Source organism: Diceros bicornis, chromosome 26, assembly GCF_020826845.1.
Source record: "Diceros bicornis minor isolate mBicDic1 chromosome 26, mDicBic1.mat.cur, whole genome shotgun sequence".
NCBI lineage: Eukaryota > Metazoa > Chordata > Mammalia > Perissodactyla > Rhinocerotidae > Diceros > Diceros bicornis.
Window position 1 is genome coordinate 10543566 of NC_080765.1, and position 23082 is coordinate 10566647.

The following is a 23082-nucleotide window of genomic DNA, read 5'->3' on the forward strand; positions in this document are numbered from 1 at the left end:
CTCTCACTTTCTAGATTTAAGATCTGCCCTTCGAATTGTTTTTCAAGCACTCTGGGTTCAACTCATGGCTCCCTTACATTGTCTACTCTCCATCTTGTAACAGAATGTCACAAAGGCAGCAATGGCCCAGCTCACATTTAGTGAGCTCATGGATTGTGCCCGCTCTGCCCCCAGGGGAGCTCTGATGACAATGCTGACAGCAAGTGGCACACATTCTCAGGGGTTCCCTGCTCTGAGAGCTTCACATAAATGCTACAGGTCGGTGCCACGGCCCAGAGAGGAGAAGGGCTTTGCCTAAGGTCACACAGCTCCAGAGCCTGGGCACGTACTGACTCTCAGAAGGGAGGTAGGACAGGCCATCTGCTCCCAGCGGTTCCCGTCAGCTGTGCCAGCAAGCTCCTTCAGGTTGTCATTTTCCCCAGGATCTCTGGGTCTGGCCATGACCTCAGAACCTGGAGTTGGAGCCAAAGCTGCTTATGTAAGAGGCCCCACAGCAATGGCCCTGGAGGAGGGAGCCTGCTGAAGCAGATTCCAGAGCGAGGCTGAGGATGTGCCCAGGAGACCACAGCAGACTTCTGCGGGGAGAGTGGGCCATGGGGTCTGCTGAGAGCCTCCACATCTCAGCCCCACAGCTGTGTGTTCTGCGCACAGGACTAGACCTGTCTGGGCCTCAACTTCCTCGTCTGTAGAATTGGCACACACAACACGTTCCTCCCTGGGCTTTGGTTAGGATAAATCAAGATAATATTCATTTAGCACTCACTCAGTGCTTGGAGCAGAAGGGCTGTCCATAAAGACACTTCTTTCTAGGATGGCTAGGTAGAAAACATCTTTATTGAGTGTCTGCTCAACTGGGGATGTGGCATCAGAGACCAGGTGTCTGCCTTAAGGGAGCTTGCCCTCAAACACGATGACTCTGTGCAACCCTGGGCCAGTTACACAACCTCTCTGAACCGCGTCTCTATCTTTAAACCTGGACAATCATGACTCTCTGAGAGCAGAGGCATGTGGTAAACGTTGGGCTACGTAGACACGCTATGGTAACATGCCCAGCTCCAGGTATGGCTCAGTGGGTGCTTCATAAACCCTCAGTTCCCGCAGCCACCCACAGGGCAGAGCACTTGGCCTGACGGAGGAGGCTGCATGCCCTCCATGTTCACGGCTCCCATTTGAGCCCATCTCTCCTCCCCCTACTGACCGTGTCAGGGAACCACAGCCTCAGGTCTCACCTCTCTTCTCAGTGGTGATGACGGTGGCCTCCAGAGGCTCCCCCCAGCCCTGCCTCGTCTTGGCGGACAGCCTGAAGATGTATGCCGACTCCGGGGCCAGCTCAGTGGCTGTGAACTGCCGCACCGTGGCGCCGACCTCCACCGTGGTGAAGGTGTTGGGGCTGCTGCTGGACAGGCGGTAGGCAATCTGGTACCCTGCGAGTGGGGCACAGAGGGCGGCTCCATCAGCATTCCTTCAGTCACACGGGGCAATCCCCCGCTTCCCGCCACCCCATAATCACTCCTGCACTGGGAACCCAGACAGCCGTTTGTTTCTTGTTTCTTTGCTATTTCCTTCTTCCCCGGCCAGCACCTCTCAGGAGTCTGAGAGGCAGACGTGGTGCCCGTGGAGAGGAAAGTCGCGACCTCCGTGATGAACGGAGGGCCTCAGAGTGCTGGCCCCCCACTACACTTGTCCCCTCTTCATCCTTTACAGGAGCAAGATGTGAAAACAATCTCCTCTTCCCTGCGGCCACTGGCAGGCAGAGAGCACACCACAGGAACCCGCAAGTATTTCTGACGGGGTGCGGCCGAGTGCTCAGCGCTTTCTCTGTCCCTCCTCCACCCCTGTCCAGGATCTTGCTCTTCTCCTCGCCTGGGCCCAGGGCAGGGCCTCCCATCAGAAAGTTCTTTAAAAGGCACCCTTCTCCAACAGCGTGGCCTGTGGGGGCGTGACGGCCGCGGAGCACCAGTTGGCTCTCACTGCTGTTACTCGTCCTTCCTCTCTCATCTTCCCTGCCTGCCTGCAGATCCCCAGCTTCCAGAACGGCGCTGATGCACGGCGCACGCCCATTCCCTCCTCTCAGCCCCGCGCTCCTGCCCCTCCTCTGTTCTCACTCCCCCTGGATGCCCCATCGTGGTGGCTCTGAGCGGGGGGCTCCACTTTAAATAATCCTTCTCCCGGCAAGGAGGCAGGAGGGTGCTTATTACTCAGTTCAGGGAGGGCTCCGCTGCTCTGAACGTCGCTCAGAGTTCCTTGATTATCAAGGGTTTATGGTTGATCAAACCTCTCCACCCAGGCCACTCCAAGGCCCCCTCTGCCCGCTCTGAAGAGGCAGTGCCAACTCTGAGACCCAGCTCGGACACAACATGTGAAGCCTCCTTTTAGGCTCACACACAACTGTGGTCCAGCTGCTGCGTTTCTGCTGATTTAAACCAGAAGTGGTGGGTGCTGTGACATCCACAAACATTAATGACAGCCAAATGTACCAAGTTAAACAAGGGACTTGTGGGGGGCCAGGCCAGCAGAGCTGAATGCTGTCCTCCTGGAGGAGGGACAGCCACTTGCAGAGATGAAGCCTTGGTGACAGGGCCTTGGTAATCCAACACACCTTGCCTGTCCACCCTCCATCTTCCCGACTCCGGGGAAACGCCTCTGCTCCTTGTCTTCCTTCTCCCACGTTCTTTGGGACCGAGCTCACCAGCATCTTCCCAGCTCCTGCACATCGTCACCTGCCCAACTATATACGGAACCTCTCCCCGCCCACCACCTGGGAGGCCAGGAGGACAATTCCATGGGGTCAGATGTCGAGTGAATGCTAGCATTAAGCCCCTAACCACTGCTTGTCACTATCATCACACACAGACTGGGGGACTGCATACCCTGCCCTGGCTACAGTGACTGCCATTAGTAGGCCCGGGTGGCTGTAGGACCCTGAACTCTGGCCCCTGACTTGCTGTCATAGCTGCTGCTCTGCCTCTGATGGTCTCATCTCCCCACCATGATGACCAGCTATCCCCGGGCTTCCTGGATGTGGCCCGGTTAGCGTTGGGCCTCTGGCCAGGGTGTCCTGCTAGATGCCTGCCCTTCCCCATTCACCGACCATTGACAGGCAGCCCAGAGATGTGCAGCCAGCTCTTCTTCTGGACCTTCCCTCCCACCTTTCTCTCCCTTGCCTAGTCGCAGGGTAGCAGTCTGGAGTTCAGGTGCAAAGGGAACCCTAGCCTGACCCTTCTGAGACCCCTGGACATCTAGCATCCTGAAAATGAGGACAACCTAGTCACTGCAGCCACCACGCTGGAGCTCTTCCTGCTGAACTCCCGACAGCCCTTACCCCTCTGAGCCCTTGCAACGGTCCCACCAGGTACTGTATGCATCCTCACTCTGCCATGAAGCAGTAAAGCTCAGAGAGGGTAAGCAGTCTGCTTGAGGTCACAAAGGAAGTAACCAGAAGAGCCAGGACTAGGACTCTGAGTCTGTCTGGCTCCAAAGCCTTCACTTTCCACCGAGTCATACTGTTTCCATGAAGAGAAAACATCCACCCCAATCTTCCAGCAGAGGGAGAGCCCCCTTGCTAGATCCTGGTTACTCTGGACAGTGTGTCCCCGGATGCCCACCACATAGGAGCCTATTTCCCAAGAGAAAACAGTGTGCCGGGCCTGACAAGCACACGATTCAGCAGTGCACATACTGGGCTGCAGTCCAGGCTCTGCAAAGTCTTTGCTCTGTGACTGTGAACAAGTGACGTGGCCTCTCTGATCTCAGTGTGTTAGACTCTGACAGGGGAGAACAACAAGAAACGCGTCACGGGAGGGCTGCTGGCTAACAGCAGGAGGTGATGGCCGTAAGGACCGGGCCCAGGCAGAGCATTCACGCACGGTCACTCTGGGTTGTAATATTATTACCAAATAATAACCAGAGCCAGTTCTCCACCCTCTATAGCCACATGATGCTGCCCCCCCGTAGCCCCTCTGCCTGATGTTCTGGCCGTCTCTCTGTCGTGACCACATGCAGCCTCCACAGGATTTCCTTCCGAGGGCCTCTGGTCCTCACCCAGGCATGATGCTGGGATGGCTCCGCAGATGCCTGAGGGCCGGCAGCTCCGCCAGCCATAGGCAGCACAGGGACTTGAGCAGACAGAAGCAGATCAAGCTCCCACTGGGCCCCTTAGGATCTGGGGACGGATCCTTCACTCTAGGAGGGACCCCCAGCTTCCTCAGGCCTCGTCTCATTCATTGAGTATAGTGTGCGCTCTGCCCTGAGCCAGGTACAGAGCAGGTACCGCGTGACAGTGGCTCCTCCTTTATGCATGTGTCACCCAACAACCTCCTGCTTCCTTGGGGGCCAGGGGAACTCCTCTAACTCCAGTGTCGCTGGCCGGCTGTCCTCTGGCTGGGAACAGCGTCTCTTGTCATGGAATTAATATACATCTTGGAAAACTTCTAGGCTTAAGCTGCCTTTTTTTTGTTTTTAAAGGCATTAAAATGTTACATTAAAATGTTTTATTATTACTTTTGGAATTGCATTACATTCACATGGCTCAAAAATAGTACACAAGTGTCAGATAAATAGTCTCGTACACCCTGCCTGCACGCCTCCCAGACCCCTCTGCTTGGGCAGGCAAGGGTGCTAGTTTCTGTCTTGTGTATCCTTCTGGCGAGAATCTAACACTACGGAAACATAAAAATGTTTACGGGGACACGCTCTTCTTTTATACCCACTGTAGCACATTATGCATCCTGTCCTGTCCTCACTCTGCTTGTTAATATCTCTGTGGTTGCATCTGCTTTGTCAGACGTCTCTTTCCCCTTCTGATCCTTTGAAGGTTTATCATCTGTTTTTGGTTCTTCTAGTACTTAACCCTGAGAGTGACAATTTATGCAGTTTACTCAATCCTCTCATTCGCTGGACAGCATCTATTGACTCCTCACTGTGAACGATGGTGAATCAGCACACTTCCCCTTCTTCTTACCTCTGCCTCTGCTGTCACACAGCTTTGATTAGTTATATTATTGTTAGTATTTCTCTGAGTATGTGCCTTTATACTTTTAAATACATTTATATCTCTGTTATCTGATTTATTAATTCTGCACCACATCTTTTGACCCCCACTGCTATGAAGGTTATATAAACCAATGTTCTCATATCACCTCTGACCTCCTCAATATATCTTCCTCTGGCTTTATGAGTCGTATTATTATTTCTACATTATTGGGACTTGGAGTAGGCCTATGGGTGAATAGTGATGTGCACTCTCAGTAGATGCGCACTTTTGGCACATAGGAGAGATCAAAGCTTGGGTGGAAGCTGGCCTTTCTCCCATGGCAGCACCCTCTGCCCGGGAACATGGTTCATACGCAGAGGCTGAAGCAGGCCTCATGCAGGACCAGGGTCAGCCAAGGCCTTGGTAATGACCCTGACCTCCACCCGACTGCTGGAGGAGAGTCAGTCTGTGCCCAGTACAAAAAGCAGCATCATTATCATACGCTCTTCAAGCATCCTCAAACCCCAGAGGCCTGGCCCTGCCATGTAATTAATGTGAGACTTTCCATGCGTCCTGACACCAGCCAGCGTTAGTTCCCTTCATTCATTCCTTCATATTTTGGAGTCAGGTGTGTGGTTAAGACTCCTCACTAATTCAACCGCCTGTCACCTAACATGTCTGAATTCATGAGGAATCACACACTTTCAGGAACAGGACATGATTACAGACATATTGTCCTTATTGCTACATCTTTATTGTGTTTCATCTCTGCTCAGATTATTCTGTTCCTAGAGCTAAAAATCCTGCGATGAAACCAAGATTTTGTTCAAAGGCACATCTTTGTAATCACAGAATTTGGGGATTAAACGGGAACTAGTCGCCTCCTGAGAGCCATCTCTCCTTGCCTGGCTGGCTCGGGTCTACTTTCTCTCAGCGCCTCCACCTCTTCCCTCCCGTCTTCCCCCCTGGCGCACAACCCTGAGTGACCCTTGACATTGCCCACGCCTCACCCTGTGTAGGCTTCCCTCACATGGCTCTGCACTCACTCCTTTTCCTCTCTCAGAGGCCCTTGACCACATAGTAGGATGTCGAGGGTCCTAGGTTCCCACCCAGCCTAGTGTTTTCTCACCTTGGGTGATTCTCAACTCCATTACGGCTCTCAGCTTCTCACCTTTAGCTATGGATAATGAAAACAGGCCCCACTTATTAACGCCTCTATAGTTCAGGCTCATAGGTCTGTCATGTTCAGACAGGTCCGTGGGGCACATATTAATGTTTCCATTTTACACCTGAGAACAGGGCGGGGTGGGGCACACAATAAGCAGAGGACAGAGCTGGGGTCTGTTGGCATTAGAGTCCCAATTCTTCCCAGGAGGCCCTGCTGTTTTCCGTAGCTCCTTCCTGCTCTAAAATGATAGGATTCAGACAATTTGAAGAAAAGGGAGACAAAACAGCAAACAGTTTGGCTGCTCAACAGGATATTTTCAAGGTGATTGTGAAAGAGTGGAAGAAATCGCAGAGCATTTAGAAACTGCGAGAGGCACACCGTGGTGCCGGGGCTCCCACCCAGGTGTAGTGGTGAAGCAGAACCTCTGTGGGCGATGGATGGTTCCATCTGGAGCGGACGTGTTCTCTCAGAAAGCGGCCAAAGAAATCGGGGCCATCTGAAGAGCTTCGGGGTACCTGCATCAGGAAGGAGGTCAGGCAAGGTGGGCCCAAGCGCCCTGCAGCAGGGCCTGGAGCCACAGCTTGAAGGCTGAGAAGAGGATGGACACCCTGCGAGCAGCAGGCTGGCCAACCCTCCTCAGTGGACAGCAGCCCTCAGCCAAGCCACACGCCAGAGCTGTCTGTAAAGGCCCGAACACCAAGGGAGGGTAAATGTCACCAGGACAGTGAATGACACAAAGATAGGGAGACTCTGAATGTCACGTTCTATGGGCCTGCCATGAGTCACTGCTGGCCAGGCTGGCCAGGAGATGGGCACTGAGCCAGCTAAGCAGAGACAAGCATGTGGAGAGGGGCCTGGGGGCTCTGCCCCACACGAGGTACTTTCCATTCTGTTGGTATTTCTGCCTCCGTCCTGAGGGTCGGTCAGCTCCAAGACAGCCCAAACTGAACAGCGACCCCAGGAACAGAAGAGAGGGGCCGAGAAGTGGGACGGGAAGGGAAGGAGGTGACAGAAGTGAGCTATGAAGCAGTGACCCCTCTGGGCACCAGATGCTCCATCCCACTGGGAGCTCTGGAGCTGGTGGGTGGAGGGGGCCGCTGCGTTGACCCACCAACTTCCAGCAGTCCTGGGGTGAGGGCTGCTGGGGGGGGGGGCAGCTCCTCTAAATGCCTGCCCAATCGCAGAGGGAGCTCTCAGGCACAGCCACAGGGGCTGGCCCCTCGGAAGCTGTAGGGTGGGCTGTGGGGTGGCGAGTGCTAGGCGCCATGAATGGACACCGCACACGGCATCGATGACAAGCTGACCTCACCATCCGGCAGTCACTGTTACTGTCTCAGGCACTTTTCTTGGTCATCATTTTTCTATGCGTATGAATTTGAAACAAAACTGATTTTACTCTAAATACAGGGTTTCATCCTGCTATCTTCTCACCACGTATCGAAAGCATTTTTTTCGTTCAGAAACATGAGTTTTAATGACTATAACATTCCATCGTGTGGACCTGCCACTTACACTGCTGCCAGGCCTAAGTGGAACAGGCGGTATTTGCAGCAGAAGCATCCCGGATTCCTCTGACCTGTCGCTCTTGGCACTGTAACAGGAGATGGTCATAGCCACCTTGTACAGCCTTGGTGATGACTCTGAGATAATGTATGTAAACTGCAAAGCACAGTGTCATTTTTGTGTAATTGCAGGAAATCTGGGTTATTCTTTCTTTTTCTGATCTGGCTCCCACAACGAGCCACTGAGAGAAAATCCTTCAGCCTGTGAGTCATATTTGTACTTTGCTATTATTTGCCCTGAAATAAGGATACTATCCTCTGTTCCCCATTCTGTGGTCTGTTGAGCACAAAGATTAATACTTATATCTTACCTTGACATGTTTTTAAAACATCCTAGACACAATGGACAATAGAAGAGAGTCTTTTTCTGCACATGAATGGCAAAAACAAGCAGCTGAGTGCTAGTTCTTGCATTTTTAGAGAATAATGATGGACAGTGTTGAGAGATAAGAGCGTTTCAGTGGAAAAGGCTAGTTACGTAATTATGGTTACAGCAAGATCAGAAACATTAGCCTGTCGAATTTCAGCAATGCAAGGTCAGAAGACTGCGCTGTGTGTTAGGAAAGAAGGGATAAGCGGCATCAACAGTAGGCATAAAATGCGGCCCAAGAGAAGCCCGATTTTTAAGGTTATGGGTGAATTATGATAATACAGGCATTCGGAGGGGTAAGGCCAAGTACGAGTGACACTGATCCAAAGTGAAGATTCAAACTGTGGAGTAAGAGCGGCCTGAGCTGTTTCTGAACATGCCCAGAAGATGCAGGAAACGCTGCGCGCCTGGAAAATCAGAATCGAAAAAGGGTGTGTGCTGCCAACATGAGACAAGTTCCAGAACCATCCACCATGTGAGATGCAAAAAGGAGATTCAAGACTGGAAGCCTTTGGGGGAGGGGTGGGGGCAGTCCCAGCTGCCTCTGTCAGAGGGTTGACTATAGACTGATGCCCAGAGCGATTCTGGAGAGTTGGGTACAGACACCGTAGGTCTGCGCGAGACTTTTACGGACTGTGTCCTTCCTGGGCAAACAGGGGCTTCAGTCTGCGAGTTGCCTGCTCAGTGACACGTCACTGAGGCCCTGATGCTCAGGTTCCCGAAGCCACGGCTGCGTGGGGCATGGTGCTGCTGACCCCCTCGTAGCCGCCGTCGGTGGGTGTGCATGACAACACCCCCACCAACACCCATTAATTGTTCAGAGAACCTACAGCAGCTGATTCGCCCTGGGAGGCCAGCATCCACCTAGCCCGGATGCTGTGTGGCTTGTTGGTTTTACAGCTTATCCATTTGAGGGCTGGGAACAGACAAATGCAACAGTGGATGAAAATGATGCATTTGCAAACATGGATTCTAGTCGTTGAGCTCCTAATCCTCAGCAGTGTTTTCGCACACCCTTTTGTAATAAGCTAAAGGTAAATGTTAGGCCCTAGGGAGGCAGGAAGACGTCTAACCGGTGGAGGTGAGGTGGGGGAAGGTCTGGCGCGTCTGGCCCGGACAGCCCCTCTGGGTTTGAGGAGCACACACATCTCTTTCACTTAACAGCATTTACAGGAGTGCGGAGTGTTGGCAAGTGAGGGAGGGACGTGGGACTCAGGTGGCTCCCCCCATATCCCCCAAAGGAAGGCTAGAAATGCTAAAAGCTCTCCACAGTAAAATATTTACGCAAATAAGCAAGTGTTTTTCCCTCTAGGTGCCTGCCGGTGTCTCATGCTGTTAATCTCTTTTGGAAATGCAAGAACATGTTTTGATATAGATTACAAAAGCATGGGCTGCCGAGGTGGTTATGTACTCAGAAGGCCACGCTGCCAGAGCGGGAACATTGATTCAAGGTCTGCAGATGTAGAGTGAGTCGCGCAAAAGGATGTTTTCCTTTCTCCCCTGTGAACACCAATCTGAATCTTTAGAAATTGTTTTCCCATCTCTGCTACAGCATCTACAATTTGGTGTGCTAGCTGTAATAATATCCAGGTGACAGGTTACCCAGACAACATTTGTTACAATTACAACTAAATGCCATTACAACAAAAGAGGCTCAGATGTGATGTTTTCTGCCTTAGAGGTAGACAGCACTGTCTTATCTAGCATCTGTTTTGCCGTGGTTGGAAGGCTTGGAATATTTAAATACCAACCTCTCCTTACCTGGGTTCCTGTGATTTTACAATGACCCCCAGGGATACGGATCAAAATCCAAACTTCTCAACACCCCTTAGGAGTATCCTGTAACCTGGCCCTAAACTGCCTTTCTAGGTTTTTCTCTCTCTCTCATCAGTATGAACCCTCTGTTCCAGCAACCAGGGTGATGGAGAACAAATCCACGCAACACACCATTGGTGAAGACGAAGTAAACACTGGTGTTGGGCTCAGCCTTCAGGTGATACAGAAGGCCCGAAACCAGCCCCGGAGCCTGAAGGGCCTCCAGCTTTCTCTGTCCAAGAGAAATGATGAAATATCCCCGATAACCACGGTATCCAAGCTGACATTCATTGAGCACTTCCTATGTGGCAGGCACTGTTCTAAGTTCCTCATGCACAACTCATCTAATCCTACGGGGGAGGTGAGAGTGTTATTCCTCTCTGATGGATGGGGAAACTGAGGCACAGAACCCGGGCAGCGTGGCTGCTGCGTCTGCAGGCTTACCCACTCTGCCATTTGGTCTGTCCATGATGCAGTGTTTAAAACACGGAGAGAATACAAGCAGGCTGCTGTGATTTGTGCCATGTAAGTTGCGCTGAAAATAACTGCCTGGGGACTCAGGGGGAAGATGAATCTGCTGCTTGGGGCTGTCAGAGGATGCTTCTGGAAAACAGTTGGTTGAGTCAGATCCTGAGAGAGGTGAGGCCATGTGGCTGTTCGGCCTCTTCTCTCTGCGTCTTACCCTCTGCAACCTGGAATGGCTGATCTTCGAGTTGACCCCCACATGCTACAATCCTGCCATGATGTCCTGTGTGGACACAGTGCCCCGAGAGTACTTGCCATGTGGATTTCACGCTACGTCACTCCAAATGCAGGGTGGGGAGGGGAGGGTGAAGAACGGAAGGAAACACGGTGGCCCTGTCGGGAGCCTGGCGGCACTTTAAACCCCAGCCCACAAAGGCCTGTCGGCATATGGGAGCTACTGCATGATCCACAACGAAGAGGACAGAGGTTGATGACATGAAAACGTAATGTGTATGTGAAAGTCGCCATAACCAAAATTAAAAGGGAAAACTTTTACAACATATATGACAGTTAATATTCTTAATGATCATATTGGTCAATATTTATGGAGCTAAATGTCCTTACCCCGTGTCATGGCACGAAACCTAGACTCTGACCTCATGGTCAGGGTGCTCCGTCACTTGGTATGTATGATGCTGCCAACGCGTAAACAGCACTTAATAATCAGTAAGGAAAGGGTGAATCCTCAAGAGGAAGATGGTCAAAGGACATGTGATGGCTGAGTTGTGTCCCCCCCAATTCATATGTTGAAGTCTCAACCCCGAGGACCTTAGAATGTGAATGTATTGGGAACAGGGTCTTTAAAGAGGTAAGTAAGGTACAAGGAGGTCATGTGGGCGGCCCTAATGCAATAGGACTGGTGTCCTTAGAAGAGGAGGAGATTAGGACACAGACACGCACAGAGGCAATCTCCGTTCTCAGTTTGGGGTGTATTCCTGTCCATGTTTTTACACTTCTACTACACCCATAAGTGATAGAGAGTAATGTCTGTAGAATTTTTTAAATATACAGAAACATTCTCATACTGCAACTTGCTTTTTTTCACTCAACAGATATTTGTGAGATTTATTCGTGTTGATACGTGTAGATCTCATTCATTATTTTAATTGTTCCAGTGTTTCCTGCTGTGTGAATAGCCCACAATTTACCTTTTCGTTGCCTTATTGATGGACATTTGGATTTTTTCCAGTTCTTTTTTTCCCTGCTATTGAAAGCAATTCTGCAATGAATGTCCTTGTGCATTTCTGCTGGTGTCCGTGTGCAGGAATTTCTCTAGGGTTTAAGACCGAGAAGTGGAGAACTGCTGGGATATTGAGTCCGACGTGTCACCTTTCCTAGATGATGTCAGACTGTTCTCCACAGTGGCTATACCAGCGCACATTCCTCTCAAGAGTGTGAGAATGCTATTTCCCCACACCCTCCTCTCCACTGGGTATTACCAAACCCTCCATGGTTCTAAATCTGATGAATGTGAGATGGTATTTCACCGTGGCCTGAATTATCATTTTATAGGTGCTTTTATAATCAGAAAAACAAACGTTAGAGACCCCCCCCTTAAAAGTAAGTGACAAGATTTTAAAATGAGCTTTTGGTCTCATTTGGACAGCGAGACACACACTATGATGGTGGGCACAGGTGCTTGGGGAGCACAGAGGGGAGGTCCCTAACCTAGGTAGGGATGTATGTGGAGGGAGCCGTAGGTAGCGATGACATCTCATGGGATTCTTGCAGGAAGAGGAGGGGCCTAGGAAGGGGTCTTTCCTGGCAAAGGACCAGGCAAGTATAACCTCCTAGTGCTGGTTGAGGCCAGAACTCCCCATGTCTGCAAGGAAGACCTTGGATGAGTAGTTCAAAGTCATGGCCTCAGAATCAGAGTGCAGGTCTGTCCATGGCAAGAGAGAAACACATGTGAAATGCACTTTCCTCCTACGCATCTCCCTACAGTCTTACTGTCAGAACTGATTCTTATCAGCCCAGGATGGCTACGGTGAAAGCACAGAGACACCAGAGAATCAGGACCTGCCCAGAGCATTGACAGAGGCGGTGGTTGGAGCCCAGGGCTGCAAGGCCCAGGGCAGGGCAGGGGCTCCCTCCTCAGTAGCCGGGGAGGCTCTGCTTCTTCACAGAGAACACGGTGCTTGAAGACTCCTGGGACTGTAAGCGACAGGTTGTAATTTCACATTTGTGCTCTAAAAATGTTTCCTGTTTCACAGAATGCTGGGGACGTCCCTAGGTAATCAGATGTTAGCCCTGTTTGTTCCAGAAAAGGCTGCAGCCTGGGGGCTGTGGTGAGGGCAGGCCCTGCCTGAGTGTGTGTTCCAGGAACCCTCTCATGAGGCCATCTGCTTTTTGCAGGCTATTTCCCTCCCCGGGGTGTGGAGCTCACAGTGCAGGGCCTGAGACGTGCCTGCGATCCCCTCCAAGCTGGACAGGATCTGAAATGTCCACGTCCACAGAGGCTTCTATGGCTGCTCGTCGTGATTTTAGCAGCAAGAACCTGCAGTTCCTAATTTAGAAATACTGTACTCAAAGCAAAATACTTCTATCTAGCAACCCCAAGAAGCGCAGAAAGGAAGAGTCAAACGGAAGAGGGCCACAGCCTTCCTGTGGAGATGACACAGGAGTGCCCCAGGCCCCATCTTAACGAGGCAAGTACCTGATAAATATTTGCCTTTCCTCTGGCCCTTCTCATGGCTGCCCGGTTACCATCCAAAAGACAAATCTGATCATGTCACTTTGCTGCTCAGAATCCTCGGGTGACTCCCTGCTTCCCTCAGCACAGATTTTCAAAATGTTTTTTTTTTTTAATGAAGTGGACCCTTTTTCAAACCAAATCTTAGAATCCTAACATCAAGAGCAAGTAAAAGTGGTGAATTTCACTACCTATTTGTAAGCTCAGATTTATAATCTTGTGGTAACTCATCTAGGACACCAGCTAACACATTTGGGGGTCTGCTCTGGGTGAGGATTAAGTAAATACTTTATGTGAGTGCTGACCTGGGTCTGGAGAATATACCAGGGGCCCTTGCCTTTAAAATGCCTAGTTTTAAAAGTCCGGGCCTATGGGCCACTTCCTCCCCCGGCAGAGTAGGGCCTTCCCAGCCGTTCCCAGCCCGGCCCAGCTACATGTCCAGTCTTGGGTCTGTCTACGCTCCCACAGGTAAAAGGCACTCTGTTCAGGCTGAGTGGACACCCCCCTTCCCTTCTGCCAAGGCTTCAGAAGCCACTTATCCACAAGATCCAGCCCGAAAGCAGCCTTCCACCCACCGGGCCCCCCTCGCCCAGGAGGAGCTGCCCGCAGGGCATTTCGGGAAATGTCCAACATATTACCCAACTAGTTGTATTATTACTGTGTCTCTCCCGGATGGTGCTGTGAGCATCTCGAGGATGGGCATGTCTCATTCACTCCTTACTCCCCTCTATGCACATGATGCCTGGCAGAAGGCCCTTGGTTTGTCATGGTGAAAGAGTGAACACACAAAGGAACTGATGATTTTTTTTTTTTAATTTACTGCCTTTGGGGAACTGGGAACTAGGAAAAATTAAGGCTTTTCATCAATGTTATCAGAGTTGCCCCTCTGAATGAAAAGTGAAAAGTAAACAATTTCCCTGGGACCTAAGGCATACAATTCATTCCGGAAACTTCTTAAAAGGATTAGGTGAAAGCCCTGTAGCAGAAGAAAGATGTTTCTAGAAACTTGGGAGCAGAGCCCAGGTCTATATCTTCTGTGAAAAACTAGCCTGTTGTTTTCCAAATACACATCAAAATAGCCTACTTATTTCTGAGCTGAAGGGAAGGTCAATTACAGATGGTATTGCTGCGAACCATGAACACATGAAAGAAATTCTGGGTTAACAAAATGTAAATTTCTATCTGCAAGCAAACGTTAGCACACAGCTCACAAACAGCAGAGGTTTGGGTCCACCATCTCTCAGTTCAGAAAACGCCAGGCTGCTGTAGACAGGATTTTTTTTTTAACCTCTTAGACATCTAATAAAAAGAGATGAAATCCACCTAATTGTTATTTCTCTCTGAACTGTGAACTCTTGAACCACTGCCGCTTGCTTACCCAGAATAACGCCGTTGGGCTCCTCCGGCGGCTGCCACACAATCCGCACAGATGTGAGTCTCACTTCCGGGAACACGAGCCTCACCGGCGGGCCTGGGGCTGAAGGGAAAAAAATCAACTCGTGATCCAGGTAACCTTACGATGTTATCTAGGCACATGACAAGGTTGCATAGGATTCTGTGGGCTAGCCAGCACAGTCACTACCATGCACGACACTGTTCACGGGTGAAACACTCGAAGTTTTGGGCAAATGCCTTTTGGAATCTAACTGGGTCTGTGTGGCTCCCTAACCACTTTGAGAAAAGACCTTATTTTGAATTCAGCTCATCTGCTTTCCAAGTTTTGAAAGCAGTGCTCGTAAACTCTGCTGGGAGTCCTGTGAGTGTAAGTCGCGTGAAGCTGGCAGACCAGTCGCTAAATGGCATCGCAGAGTGTACACCAAGTTGAGAGTAAAGATTTCACCATCTGAGCTGATTTCTTTCCTGGGCTTGACATCTGCAAAGCAGGTGTTAGATAGATGAGATGGCCTAAGGTCCCTCCCAACTCTACATAGAGGTTATAAGGGGACAAAACAAAATGTGTATAATCAATGATTTTTCTCTTACGCACACTACTCCTCTCCTGCATTGTCCTAGAAAATTAAGAGTTGATGCTCACAAATGCATATAATAATTCTTCCGTGTGGTACAGCGCACCAATAATTAAAAAGGCAGATACATCTTGTGGCGCCATTGACTAATAAGGTCATAGCCCTCGCAAAATGTATTTACTTAAATGGACAGGTGAGTAAGTGTGTGGCCAGTATCAGAATTTTCTTGTTGGAACTCAATAACTGATTGATTCCCAGGCAAGAGGCAATGGGCATGGAACAATCAACGCAAAAATAAAATGTGTGTTACAGTCATTCCAGGGATGTTGAATTCTGCCTCTAGCTATTAAGCTGAGAACAGTATTTTAAATTTTAAACATGTGTTACGACTCCTGTGTTTGAGTAAAATAAATGTAAGAAGGAGGCCACGGGGCTCATAGGCCAGGACCAATTTGAAAATACGCAAACTCTGACGTCAGTCTTGCGTGGCACCGTTCCCTGTGCCATGCCCAAGGCTGACCATTTGGATCACACTGAAATGAGGGGGAAGAAAAACATGTTCACATTAGGACCGAGAGAGAAGAGGAAAAATCATTCTGTGACTTGCCAACCTACACTCTAGGAAGACACAACTATAATTGAGGAACAGTTTCTAAAACGCCCCTTTTACGTTCATTTGTGTAACCTGGGACACACTATAGCTTCATATAGTTCTGCAAAGGAACAACCTTCAGGTCACATTTCCCCTCTCCGATACCCATCCGCCCTGAGATTCTGTGTTCAGGGCAGGACCAACAAAACAATTTGCCGGGCTCTTTCGTCTCACTGAGGTGAGGCCCAGCCGTGGTGCTATCTTGGAGTAAAACAGAAAGTTTCAACTCAGCACTTGGAGTCCGTTTGGGGGCTAATTTAGTTACGTCAGTAAAGATGCTTAAGAAAATCTACGGTTGTTTCCTTTCTGTCAGACGCTTCTGACCCCTGAGGTGGTTTTTGGCGGAAGCTCAGTACTTTTCCCCCTGACATGTTTGTCATAGTCTATCTAATAATGAAAATGTAAAGGAGCTAACCTTTAAGTGTTTGACGTCTGCGAAGTGGCAGACCATATTTACTGATGATTTAGACGTCCATAGAAACAAAGCTGCCAAGACGCACTTCTTATTGAGGCCTGGAAACACGAGGATCCGGGCTCCCTGGAAGCCCCGAACACCCCACACTCTATATGGGAACTTCTAATTATCTCTTATTATGCAAACGACAAGAGCAGGCAGCACAGAGAGAATCGGGGCGCACAGGTTGGGGTGGGTGCTTATAGCAGATTTGTGCAGACACCACCGAGAGCAGCGGCCTTACAGTTTACGGCCCCAGCCCGCCCGGCCTTTATGGCACTGCCTACAGCAGAGTTATGATGGAAATTCTGCATAGGTTCATAATTAGGCTGTAAAAATTCACTCCAGGCTGAAATTGGCCATATAAACTCTCACTGACTGAAAAACAATTTTGTTTTGTTTTTCTCAACCGAAAAAAGAAAAAAAAAGTAATGTCAAAATCAAGTTAAAAATGACAACCATCCCAACTGTTTGGAGTGTTAAAGCAAACCAGGGAGACAGCAAGGCACAAACCGTGGGCGTACCGTCATCTTTGGTCCGCTCGAGGATGAGGGGCGAGCTGGGCACCCCATTCCCGATGCGGGTGAACGCCAGCACCTGGAGCTCGTATAGCACGAACTTCCGCAGCCCCGCCAGGAGCGCCGACTGCGTGTGGTTCCCTCGCACGACGTGACTTCTGGGCTCAGGATCCAGATCTTTGGCCCGGAACAGAATCTGAATTATCAACACACAAGTGCAGTGGTCAGAGGGTTGCAGCGTGCTAGGAAGGGGCCTCAGTGGGCACGGGGGGCTCACAACCACAAGGCAAGGACAAGCCAACTGTGTTCTCTCCCCCAGGACAGCTGTGTGGAAGGCCTGGGGATCTAATTTATATACGCTGGCATTTAGGGGAAGGATGGCGAGGAAGTGATTGTACTCCACAGTAGAAGGGGAGCTGGAGTCATGACCCAGCCAATGGCTGGGCAAGTTGGCTGCCTGGCCATAATTTGCAAGATCTGAGGCATCCAATGGCAGCCACGCCAGAAACAGCCACTGAAACGAGGACTCAAGTATGAACACAGACATTCTGCTTCCCACAAAGCAGCCAGCAGCTCACTCTGTTTCCCAGCTTATAGGGAAATTGGATTCCTGCCTGGGAAGAGCTGCTGTTCTCCACCTGACCTAAGGCTGCAGGCCCCCTGGCCTATTTGCTGCTGCCCACGCTGCAGACACAGCCATCCTGAGATGCTCTCCTCCACTCCCCGCCTGCTCCTCCTTATTTCCTGATTCCCCACTCGAAGCTCACCCTCTCTGAACTGGTCCCTAAGACTAGTGACTCTGAAGGCTGTAAAAGAAGGGGGTCATCAGGGAGGATTTTGGAAATAACACAGGAAGCATTTTTCTCCAGGACCCAGGTATGTGGTGGAGTTTTGCTCACTGAACCCACTCAATGGGATCGCTGTGTCTAGTGGGATCGCCATGTCTAATGGGATCACGATGTCTGATGGAGCCAGAAGGGAGCGATGAGAATGCCCAGGGAGAGGCAGCCATGAAAACAGGTGGGAAAAACAGAATAGGGATCTAAATTGTGGAAAGTACAGAGGAGACAGGCTGGAAATCTGTGCAGCAGCGCATGGGACAAGCGTAGGCTTGCTGGCCAGATCCAGGACCATTCATTCTGCTGCTTGGGGGCGGTGAGCTAAGGAGCAGAAGGGGGAGACGGGCTTGTCACCCTGAGTGATGGAACAAAAACAGAAGTAGGTTTTTAAGGGCCTGGGCAAATGCACGTAAGACTAAACTCAGAAACGGTTCCCGGAGAAGCTGGGATGTGACCCTTACTGTTGATGGCACTGCCTAGGACTGAATGGGGTGGTGATGACACATGGGCAGACATGCATGCATTTATCTAACAACACTTAGCACTTAGCACGAGCAAGGCACACTTTATAAAATAACCCACTTCATTCTCATATCAACCCTCGGAGGTTGCTACCATTATTAGTCCCATTTACCAGTGAGGAAACAGAGGCTCAGAGTTTACGTAGCTGGCTACTATCTGTGCCTTGTGTTGGCCTCTGTTAAGAGGTTCTACCAATGCCTAGTCCCCAGACTGCAGTGAGGCTTAGATGAGACAACTGATGGGAAAACCATGAGACAGGTCAGTGTATAGATCTGGAAGAAAATACAAGCTCCTTGGTTTGGGTGAGTGACATGAGATGGCATTGTCACAGCTCAAACAAAGGAAGGTCGCCTTAGCACATACCTTGTAGCCCAGGATGAGCCCATTCTGGTCTTGCTCGGGTACCGAAGCCCACGTCAGTAAAATCTGGGTCGAGCTGACAGCCTCCGCTGACACGTTTTCTGGGGCGGCTGAAGGAACTGCAGAGAACAAGTTAAACAGATTTAAATGAGTTAAATAGATTGGCACCAAAGTCTAAAGGATCCTACAATAAAGGTCCAATTTTTACCCAAATAATCAAGTTCTCCTTGAAATAGCAATGTGTTCTGAGTACTTTGTAGAGATCAGATTAAACTGCAGGGGTATAACAGAAATGTAAATCTCTTTAATATTAGCAACAAATTCCACAAATCCTGGGTATTGAGGAGCTCAATTTTACCTGAGTCCGCCCAGTGAGAGAACGTGCTCCGTCTCATTTTATATTAACTTGTGGGAACAGCAGACTTTTATCTCAAATGGGAAGTCCTCGCCTTCAGATTCCAGTTCACTGACACCTCTAAACATGGTATTTTGTGAGGGGGGCAGGCGGGCTGGAGAGGAGGTGATGTGTGGTCCACACGAAGCGGAGGGAAGGTTTACCACGTGCCAATGATGTGCACATCCCTGTGCTCAGTGTCTTCAGATACACAACCGCATTTAATCCCCACAATAACCCAATGAGGTAGGTATTATTACCCTGTTCTACAGATGGAGAAACCAAGGCTGGAGGAAATTGCATACATTCCATTTAAATGAACACTTTTTTTACAATGAGATGGGCCTATGGCGGCAAGCTGTGCGATTCTTGACCCATGTGCACATAAGATAATGGTTTCATTCTCTTCTGTTTACGTTATGTCACTGAACTAATTTGTCTTGATATGTTTGCAATGGTTCAGATATAATGTGTATAAAGACAACAAACTTTAAAAGTAAGGACTTTATATTCTAGATAATCTCAAGTTGCTTTGATGATTTTTTTGTGGACTCATTTAAACATCATTCAGATGATGGGAAAAGATGGATCTGGAGAGTCCTCCAGCAAAGTCGGGGGATGCACTGTTCATGAACAGGCACCGAGCAAAGGGCAGCCCGCAGCCGTGGCCTGAAGATCACACCACCCTCCACTATAGTCAAAAGGGAGGTGAAACACTTCAAGTTCACCGCCTTTCACGAGTATGTAACCTGTGATAGGACTTGGCACCTTCTCATTCCACCGTCAAGACGACCCTGCAGATGAGGCAAGGGAGGATCTGAGAGATCGTGTGACCTGCCCTCGGTTACTACTAAGTGGCAAAATCGCCACTTGACGCTGGGTGATCTTGAGGCTCACACAGGGAAGTGAGAGGCTCACAGGCTCTGGAGCAAGACCAGACTCAGAGAATCCTGAGCTGTGTGACCTGGGAAAACTGCTATATCCCTTTGTGCCTTGGTTTTCCCATCTGTGAAATGGTTAAGCCCAGCCCACCAATGTCCTTGAGCCCATCTTCTCTCCCCCATCCTGGTGCCCAGCACTCAGCTTTGCAATTAGCAGGTGATCAATGGCTATGTGTTGTGAAGAAAGTGAAACGGTGGTATTCTCACCACGCTCCCTGTGGGATGGATGAACGCCGTGAAGTGCCCGGCACACAGAAGTGCAGTCTCCTCTCTCCTTGGCAGGCCTACCAGGACTCTATGAACTGTGAGATGTGTGAATGCACTTCCAAAACAGGAACACCCAAGCAGGGGGCTTTCTCTACCCTCCATCCACAGACCCATTCATTCACCCATTCATAAGTACTTTCTCCTTGTAGCAAAGAGACTGTGAAGGTAGCTGTTGGTCAGTTAGTCTGAATTACAGAAAGTGATGTGGGTTTGCACAGTAAAACTGCTCTCCGACGTTTGATCCACAGATTTTCTACACCAAAGTGATTTGGTATTTGTTATGGGTTGAATTGTGTCTCCCCAAAAAATCATATGTTGGAGACTTAATCCTGATACCTCAGAATGTAACCTTATTTGGAAATAGGGTTGTTGCAGATGTAATTAGTTCAGATGAGGTCATAGTGGAGGACACTGGGCCCCTAATTGAATATGACTGGGGTCCTTATAAGAAGAACACCACATGAAGAGACAGACACGTACGCAGGGAGAATGGCATGGGAAGACTGGAGTTACGCTGCCACAAGCCAAGGAACCACAAGAAACCAGGAGAGAGGCCTGGAACAGATCCTCCTCTAGCACCTTCAGAGGGAGCACAGCCCTGCTGACACCTTGGTCTTGAACTTCCGGCCTCCAGAACTTGGAGAGAATAAATTTCTATTGTTTTAAGCCACTCAGCTTGGGGTACTTTGTTACAGCAGCTCTCGGAAACTAATACAGTCTTTAAGAAAAAGTGCCAGGATTGATGCGAGTGGTGGAAGAAGTGCTGTTAGGTTATTTGGTAAGCTTGACCGGGTCACTACCACACCAGGAGATTCTGTGGACAAAGGCGAGGGACAGAACACGAAGTCGCAGCCTTAACAGGACAAGATGCTGGGGAAACACTGAGCCTGGGGTGGGGGTGTCAGCGCCCCCAGAGGGGGAAGTCATGGAGGGCATGCTGAAGGGCAAAGACCTCAGCTGCCAGCCCCAAGAAAAGGCGACTTCCCTGCCTTGACAGCCCAGGAGGCAGCGGCTTCTCCCTCTCCCGTTCTCTCCTTACTGTGCTGACCTTCTTCAGAACACAGGCATTAGATCGGCTGCCGTGCAGGTCAGCCAGTGTGCCCGTAAAACAGCAAAGACACCTGGTCATGCCTGTTACTACAAAGCATAGGCACCCTCCTTGTATTTCTGGAGAGAGAGAATGCTGGTCAGCCTGCACCTGGGAGATACAGTTTTTATTCCCAAATATGTCAGTTGAGAGTCATTCTTCCAGTTATTCAGTCATTCAACAAAATAATTATAATTTGTTTGAGCAGTTAAGTGTCACAGAAAAAGAATATTTATAATTTTAAGTTTCCTCCCTGAAAGGGAAGGATGCTTGTCACACATGCCACTCTCTGTGTCCCCAGTGCCTTCCAGCGGTGGTTCCACAGCACTCATTCATGTTCCCTGTGTCTCCCACGGGGCCCCCAAGGGGTGTCTTAAATTCCACCATGGCAGTTACCAGCAAACTGCTTACATATATGCTTACTTCACTAAAAAATGAGTGATAAACTGGTGCCTTGAATCAACCATGAATTAAAGTAGTCACTATCATTGAAAGAAAATGTAAGCCTACAATTCCCTGACTTTATTTTCTGACTTTATCTAGAATAAGATGAGAACACCAAACATACTGTATGCTGAATGTATTAGTGCTATGTTCTAAAACCTCTGTTCCTGTCTGTAAAAAGACAGGCCACTGTCATAGCCACACAACTGATCCACCTCCTCTTAACTGTTTCCTGCGTGTAACTTACTTTGAAACAGTGAGTGCCCAATTCTCATACAGATCTACCGGTACTAGCTGATTTTCTGCCATGTGTAATATGTGCACCCATTTACTGGAGGGCCATCTGCGTCCCGGAAGAAGGAGGGCAACCTGGAAACTGTAGCCACTCAGACACGGCGCTTACAACACGGCTGGGCCGCTAACGAGGAGAAAGGCAGAGAAAATGGCAGTGTTCAGGGTTAAAATTTCAGCTGATGCCAGTTCCACCAGTATAAAATCTGCCATTTAGTTACCAAGTATTTATGTTTTTAAGATTTGAAAAAGAAAAATCTTACCCATTATCTATTTTGAGGTAGATTCAACTCCTTTTCCAACCTGACATCTTAAGTCTTGAGACCGTCTTAGAAATTCTACTTTCATTAAAAGCAAGACCGTTTAAAGCACTTATTTTTCCTTCTCCATTTGTTCTCTTTCCTCTCCAGCATTTCTCACTGCTCAGTTGGCTGCTCCTCCTCATGCAGTCTCTTTTGGTTCTTAAGGCCTCATTTATCCTTATATCACAATAAATCATAAGATGTCATGAAACCAGTTGGATCACACTCCAAAACAGTAGTTGTTCAAAATGTTCTGCCCATGCTTCCAACACTAGTTTTCAGCACACCTTTATACGATGCTATTTTTAAGTACCAAGGTACAGTCATCTTCCCTGAGGTGATGCTTTACTCCAGACATGAGTCTGCAGTTTTATTCTCCTCTACCACTGGCCCTGGAAATCCCTTCATGCTCTCCTACCTCCCCCAACTCTCCGCCCACACCTCAAAATGCCAAGCAGTGCCCGGCAGGATCAGTTTCCTGAGGGAGCGGATTTCTCCGCTGAGGAATGTGTGTGTCCAACTTCAGCAGAACCAGGGAAGGCAAGACATCAGAACTGCTACACCTGGGAGGGGCTTGCTGGTCATAGGCAAGGAGCTTCCTATAGCAGAAGGTACTGGAAGCTCCATTCAGAGGTGGAGGTACCAAAGCCCTACAGGACCAGAAACACTGGAGGGGTGCCAGAGAATGTGCCAGGTGGAGGGGACCAACATTTGAGCACCAGTACCCCTAGAGGAGAGATCAGCCCAAGAGGGGTCCCGAGGAGCCCACTCTTCTAGCATTAAAAATATCTGAAGTCATGGGCTGGGCCCCGTGGCTTAGCAGTTAAGTGCACATGCTCCGCTACTGGCAGCCCGGGTTCGGATCCTGGGCATGCACTGACGCACCGCTTCTCTGGCCATGCTGAGGCCGCGTCCCACATACAGCAACTAGAAGGATATG

General features: G+C 49.5%; 1 protein-coding gene across 3 annotated transcripts in view; it reads right to left on the reverse strand.

Moving 5' to 3' along the window:
- Positions 1 to 23082, reverse strand: part of SDK1 (sidekick cell adhesion molecule 1) — a 919553-nt gene that overhangs the window by 95032 nt on the left and 801439 nt on the right. For all 3 annotated transcript variants that reach the window (XM_058569383.1, XM_058569382.1, XM_058569384.1), the window contains 4 exons: positions 18420 to 18535; positions 16702 to 16891; positions 14483 to 14581; positions 1230 to 1424 (listed from right to left, as the gene is read on the reverse strand). In XM_058569383.1, the coding sequence (XP_058425366.1) occupies positions 1230 to 1424; positions 14483 to 14581; positions 16702 to 16891; positions 18420 to 18535 (600 nt within the window). The remainder of the gene's footprint in view (positions 1 to 1229; positions 1425 to 14482; positions 14582 to 16701; positions 16892 to 18419; positions 18536 to 23082) is intronic.